We start from the raw sequence: 6,892 nt of genomic DNA on the forward strand, positions 1-6,892 counted from the left end.
AGGGGTGGCTGGCATAGGAGGAGCAGTTCCCAGGGAAGGGGGCTGTGGGACACTGGGGGCACCCAATATAAGTCACAGGTTGGGGACACTGGAGGTTGAGATGTCCCCGGGACATTGGGTCCTCTCTGGTCCAGCTGCCTTGACCATTTGGATGAGTCTTTCCCAGAGTTTGGGGTCTGTCCCCACTGATGGGCTTTGATTAGTCTGGGGATTCAGAGCCTGGGTCTCCAGGCTGCCTCAGAGCTTGGAGATGGGATCTGACCCAGGATCATGGAGGGAGGCAGCAAGAGCAGGGCAGGTCTCACCTGGGTGCTCCGTCAGAGCCTGACCGAGATGCTGATGGAGCTAATGGTGTTTAATAGTGTCTGAGCACCTCCTTGGGACACTCTGGGAGGTTTTATAGCACATGCAAATGTCTCTCCCTGTATTTAACATCCCATTTTCACCTCATAATGGCTTTATGGCCCTTCTCTTCTTTTTCCTGCTAACAATGAGCCCCATGAATTCCTGTCCCTCAGTTCTCAGGGTACCTGCCTTCTCCGGCCAGCTCCAGCAGGTCTTTGACATTAGTTGATGTTCATCCCCTAAGAGATGGTGGTGGCTCTCCCCCAGCCCCCTCACGTTCTCCTGCCTCTGCTCTGTTGCAGTTGTGGAGACCGAATGCGAGAGGAGCTCGGCCACCACCTACTTCTGGTACCGGGAGACCCTGGACATCTCCAACTCCATCTCGGAGAGTGGGGGGCTCAACTGGAAGATGACCCTGTGCCTGCTGGTGGCCTGGAGCCTTGTTGGCTTGGCCATGATCAAAGGCATCCAGTCCTCAGGGAAGGTGGGTGTCGGTGGCCACCTGAGCCTGGCTGGGGTCTGTCCTCAAGGCAGAAACCTCCTGCCTGGATCTCAGTCTCCTGCCCTGATATTAGTAGCTGGACAAATGCTGTGTCCCCTGGGATGCTCCCACCTATTCCAGAGTTGGGGCTATTTCTGGGAGGATCCAGAACAAGATCAAAAGAGGATGTAAGGGAGGAGGCTTAATCCAACTGACACTTCCAGCCATGGCCAGGGGCTTGGCTACATCAGGGTAGCCAAGTCACCAGCCCAGCCCCTGCACTGGGAGGCCATCAACTGTCTGATTCCTTGATGAACGCCAAGATGGGTGCTTCTAGGATGGAGGGGTGAAAGCTGAGCCCTTCTTTGCATCAGGAGCACCAGGTCTCTGTGTAGGAGAAGCAGGGCAGGGAGGAGCTGTTGGCCTGCAGAGGTGCAGAGCTCTGGTAACACTGCCCTGGTAACATCCTGCACCAAGGAGTTCCACAGCTTAACCCTGCACTGCCAGAGGAGCAGACCTCCTTTTGGGGAGGGTAAACCCTGTTGTGCTGTCCTTGGGTTGAACGGGAGGTGGCTGAGCTCAGTCAATGAGATCATGCCCACGTTGCATCCCTCTTGCTGCAGGTGATGTACTTCAGCTCACTCTTCCCCTACGTGGTGCTGGTTTGCTTCTTGGTGCGGGGCCTTCTGCTGCGTGGGGCGGTGGATGGGATCATGCACATGTTCACACCCAAGGTGAGAGCCTCCAAGCCCAGCAGACTCTAAGCAGGTTCTCCTCCTGGCAGGTCACAGCTTATTTTCCCTATTTCCTCCCCAAAACCCAGAGTACCAACCCCAAACTATGTCAGAGATGCTGATATGGCATCAGGATGTGCCAGCAGCACCCTAAACACAGGATATGGCCACAACAGCCAAGAGCCTCATGAACTCACCACCCTGGGGCTGCTTTGAACCTCAGCATCACTCCTGTCACTTTTAGGTACCCAGATGCCAGGGTGAGGACACAGGGGTGGCCCAAGGTGGTATATTAAACACTTCATGGGAAGATGCTGGCTGGCAGCAAACTCTCTGTTGGTGGCATCATCCATTCATTAAAAAGCTAATTAATAAATTAAGCAGAGATGCAGATGAATGATCTCAGCTGGTGTTAGAGCCTCTTAGAAGGTATTAATGATGATCTCGTGGTGAATGATGCTCAGCAGCTTCCAGCTCTGGCTCACAGGAGAGGGAGGATTTGGTCTCGGAGGTTAACAAACCCAGCAGCCAAGATGTTTGATTTCAAGTGGTCCCTGCTCTGGAGGCAGGAGATGGCCAGGGGAGGATGGAGAACCATCCCTAGGTGACATGTGGCGCCCTTAGATGGGGGGACAGGGACACCAGCTCCCCAGGGCTGCTGGGTGCTCCATTGGGAAGCTGTAGGGCTTTGCACTGGAAGGTTGGACATCCAGCTTGGGCTCTGGGGCAGATGGAGCACCCAGGGACATGGTCAGATCAAACCTTTCCCTGCCTATCTCCATGCCTCAGTTTCCCCCTCTGTGAGAAGAAGAAGGACCTATGAGAGCTGGGTAACGCAAGACCTGAACGTGGTAGATCAAACCATGCCCATGGCTGCTCCCAAACCAACCTTTTAGTTCAGCTCTGGCTCCACTGGGATGAGTTGTGGGGCCACCAAACCACCTAACAACTTCTTCCTATGTCTTCCTTCCAAGCTGGACAAGATGCTGGACCCCCAGGTTTGGCGGGAGGCAGCTACACAGGTTTTCTTTGCCTTGGGGCTGGGCTTTGGGGGAGTCATCGCCTTCTCCAGCTACAACAAACAAGACAACAACTGCCACTTTGATGCCACCCTTGTCTCCTTCATCAACTTCTTCACATCCGTCCTGGCCACCCTGGTCGTGTTTGCTGTGCTGGGCTTCAAGGCCAACATCATGAATGAGAAATGTGTGGTGGAGTAAGATTTGCTGGTTTTCTGTTTGGGGTGGGCAGGTCTTTTCTAGTGGTGATGGTGGGTCTGGAGGCAATACGGCAAGTGCTCTGGAGCTGGGTGATGCTGTGTTTTGGTGAACCCAAGTTCCTGGTGGTCAAGACTTGGATCTCCAGAGGTGGTAGCTCCAGAGTTGGGTATGCAGCTCCTCCAACCTAAAATCCAGCCCTAAAATGGGCTCTTACTCTGCACATTGAGGGTAAATCCAACATGTCTGGTCACATCACTTGCCTTTCCTCCAGTTCCTGCACATCGTAGGGTTCCCTTGTCTGCAAGGTGAAGGGACCTGCTGAGCTGTACCCTAGAAGCAGCTGGAGGAAGGTGAATTTGTGCACCCTGTGTTATCTTTAGACACTGAGCTGCACCCATAAGACGTCTGGGCCATGCAGTGGGGTCCCAGAGCAGGAGATAAACCTGAGAAGGAGGTGCAGGGAACTCATTCCCTGGTGGGCTCCCATCTGCATCCTCTGTCATATGGCCTAAGGCAGTGATAACTTACAAAAGAGTTCTTCTGACCAAGATGTGGGTTACACGATCCAGGCCACATCCTCTACACTGGAAGAAAGGGGACGTGCCTGGTGACCAGGCTCCTCTCTTCCTTAGGAATGCTGAGAAGATCTTGGGCTACCTGAACACCAACGTGCTGAGCCACGACCTCATCCCACCCCATGTGAACTTCTCCCACCTCACAGCCAAAGACTACAACGAGATGTACAGGGTGATCATGACTGTCAAAGAGGCGCACTTCAAAGAACTGGGCTTGGACCCCTGCCTGTTGGAGGATGAGCTCAACAAGGTACCTGGTGGCACTCCCTAGTAGGACCAGGACGTCACCTTCCCCATTGGCTCTCCCTGGTAGGAGCTGCTCTACTTGTGTCACTCCTGGCACATGGATTGGGAAAAAGTAATTTTAGAGGCCCTTCAGGGATGGGGATTCCCTGTGGTCTTTCCCAGCCCACAGTGGTCCTTCCTGGGTTGGGGAGAAGCACTGTCCATGGCAAGCCTTAGTGGGGTCATCACGGCTTCCAAGCTCGTATCCAGACTGGGTTTTTCTTTCCTTGAAGAATCCTAGAATGCCAGGTTGGAAGGACCTCAAGGATCACCTGGTCCAACCTTTCTAGGCAAAGCATGATCTAGACTAGATGTCCTAGCACCCTGTCCAGCCAAAGAGTGGTTCAGTGAGGCATGCAGGGGCTTGCAGGCTGACCCTGACATGTTGCTTCTCATCTTTTGGTCCTCTCTCCCCCCAAACAGTCGGTGCAAGGAACTGGCCTGGCCTTTATTGCCTTCACAGAAGCCATGACCCACTTCCCAGCCTCACCGTTTTGGTCCGTCATGTTCTTCCTGATGCTGATAAACCTGGGGTTGGGCAGCATGATTGGGACCATGTCAGGCATCACTACGCCCATCATCGACACCTTCAAGGTGCGGAAGGAAGTGTTCACAGGTGAGGTCTTTTCTCCTGCAAGCTCCTGGGGAAAGGGTGGAGGGTCCCTGTTGTCCTGGACAGTCACTCCAGGGGAGTGTGGACATAATGGACATATAACTGGACCCTGCTAATGCAGAGGATGGACCTTGTGGTGGAGGCCTTGGCTCTCCTTGGGGTGCTCTGACCATGCCTCGTTGCTTCCCACAGTTGGCTCCTGCATCTTCGCCTTCGTGGTGGGACTGATCTTTGTGCAGCGCTCTGGGAATTACTTTGTCACCATGTTTGATGATTACTCGGCCACGCTGCCACTGACAGTCGTGGTCATCCTGGAGAACATCGCCGTGGCCTGGATTTATGGCACCAAGAAGTAAGACACTTGCACAACAAGAGTAAGGACTGTGCTGTAACTCCTGGCTTTAAAAACCAGCTCTTTTCCATATGACTTCTCCCCCAAGAGGCCAGCTCTGATGGAGCAAATGCTCCAGGAGAAGCTACCTTATAGGAAGGAATTTGGTTCACCTTGATCCTCCTGACCTGCCCTAAGTGTAGCCCAGCCCCAGGAGCAAGTCCTTCTACTGGGTATCTACTGTTGGTTGTAGTTCTTTATCACTTGCAATTACCCTTTTATACGAGGTTTCCAGATTCTTCTGGAAGGAGACCTTGTTCCCTTCAGTGCCTGTCCATAAGCTGAGAAGAGCAAAGGGGGTTCTGGCTAATTTTCAAAAAGGCCTTTTCCTTAGGAGTTTTCCAACCAATCTTGCGGGCTTGATGGACACTGGGATGCTTGTCTGAATCAGCTGAGTTCTTCAGGCTCTACCTTGAGCCTAATTTACAATAGGGGCTCCTGGAAGGGAGTTTCTCACTTGGAGGTGGGGAATGGCACAGTTTCATCTCTTCTTCTTGGCAGATTCATGCAGGAGCTGACAGAAATGCTGGGTTTCAGGCCCTACCAGTTCTACTACTACACCTGGAAGTATGTCTCTCCCATCTGCATGGCCGTGCTCATGACCGCCAGCATCATTCAGCTGGGAGTCAGTCCCCCGGGCTACAGTGCATGGATCAAAGAGGAGGTGAGCATAGATCCCTTCCCCACCACCACCTCCAGCTCTGGTCCAGGCTGAGCAGGGGGCAGCTGAGAGCTGCAGAGCACCCTGCTCATAGAATCATAGAACAGTTTGGGTTGGAAAGGACCTTCAGATCATCCAATTCCAACCGCCTGCCATGGGCAGGGACACCTTCCACTAGAGCAGGTTGCTCCAAGCCCCTGTGTCCAACCTGGCCTTGAACACTGCCAGGGATGGGGCAGCCACAGCTTCTCTGGGCACCCTGTGCCAGCGCCTCAGCACCCTCATAGTAGGAATTTCACTGCTTTGCTCATTTCTCCTCTCCTCTCCTGCTGGGAGACATCCTGCCTGTGGCCACTCATCCTCTGCAAGCCATCAGGTTTGTCCACATTGCCCTGAAGCCCCCAGCCAGCTCTGACCACAAGCTGACGTGTGAGCTTGGTTTTTGGCTGGCTTCCACAGCTACACGCTGTGTGCAGGACCATGGCCTTTCCCTTAATTTGAACCCACCTTCTGACAGCTTCATGGGGTGCCCCTGAGGATGAACTGTGGCAAGAGGCAGCAGGAATTGTCTAGGGATGTTCTACCTGGTGTGTATCACCTTTGCTGTAACAGCCCCTTGACACTGGTGTTTGCCTCTTCCAGGCTGCAGAGAAGTTCCTTTTCTACCCAACCTGGGCCATGGCCATCCTCATCTCTCTGATCATCCTGGCATCCCTCCCTCTGCCCCTGGTCTTCATCCTCCGGCAGTTCCACCTTGTGTCAGACGGCTCCAACGCCCTCTCTGTCACCTATAAGAAGGGCCGGATGATGAAGGACATCTCCAATTTGGAAGACAATGATGAGACCCGCTTCATCCTGAGCAAAGTGCCCAGCGAGACCCCGTCCCCCATGCCCACACACCGTTCCTACTTGGGTCCTGGGAGCAATTCCCCCATGGAAATGAGCAATGCCCCCAACGGACGATACGGGAGCGGGTACCTACTGGCCAGCACCCCAGAATCCGAACTGTGATGGTTGCCTGAGGACCACCCCCACCAGGAGAGGAGGTCACTGGGGAGTGGATCCTGGCTGTCCAGGCAACAGGAAAATTACTTACTAAGGAAGATGAAGAAGAAACTCCTCTTAAAATCGTAACCAAAAGCAGCCATTTCTAGGATGACATTGGGAAGGAGGGATTGCGGGAGGGGCAGGACTCCTCCAACAACCCCGGGTGGAAAGGCAGGATGCCCCCGAGCCTTTGGGGAAGGGAGGAGGAACAAGAGATGCTGCGATACCTTTCCAAGAGTTGTTCTCAATGCAGCTCAAACCTGAAGCAAAGAATCTCTTTTCTAAGCAGCTGATGGTTGGAAAAAGGACCTGGAGGCAGGTGGGAAGCCACCATGCTTCCTCCTGTCACCCAGCGCTCTTCCCTCCCACTCTGTTGTCCTTTAGCTGGGAGGAGTCATGGCCTTATTCCAACGAGCACAATTACCCATCGATGTTCAGAGCACAAAAAGGTGCTGTTGTTGTCACCATCGTTGTTGTTGTTGTATCTCCTGTAGGTTTTTATAGCTGTGGACACACCTAAATAAACCCCACATTTTGACC

At 53.5% G+C, this 6,892-nt stretch overlaps 1 protein-coding gene across 1 annotated transcript in view; it reads left to right on the plus strand.

The window, feature by feature from the left end:
* The window catches only part of SLC6A17 (solute carrier family 6 (neutral amino acid transporter), member 17), a 10,188-nt gene extending 3,872 nt beyond the window's left edge, over positions 1–6,316 (plus strand). Inside the window, exons 4-11 of the mRNA XM_010018792.1 lie at positions 636–829; positions 1,450–1,560; positions 2,535–2,776; positions 3,413–3,605; positions 4,064–4,256; positions 4,446–4,605; positions 5,146–5,308; positions 5,948–6,316. Of these exons, the coding sequence (XP_010017094.1) occupies positions 636–829; positions 1,450–1,560; positions 2,535–2,776; positions 3,413–3,605; positions 4,064–4,256; positions 4,446–4,605; positions 5,146–5,308; positions 5,948–6,316 (1,625 nt within the window). The remainder of the gene's footprint in view (positions 1–635; positions 830–1,449; positions 1,561–2,534; positions 2,777–3,412; positions 3,606–4,063; positions 4,257–4,445; positions 4,606–5,145; positions 5,309–5,947) is intronic.
* Positions 6,317–6,892: the final 576 nt, after the last annotated feature.

This window comes from Nestor notabilis, unplaced genomic scaffold, assembly GCF_000696875.1.
Source record: "Nestor notabilis isolate BGI_N333 unplaced genomic scaffold, ASM69687v1 scaffold17477, whole genome shotgun sequence".
NCBI lineage: Eukaryota > Metazoa > Chordata > Aves > Psittaciformes > Psittacidae > Nestor > Nestor notabilis.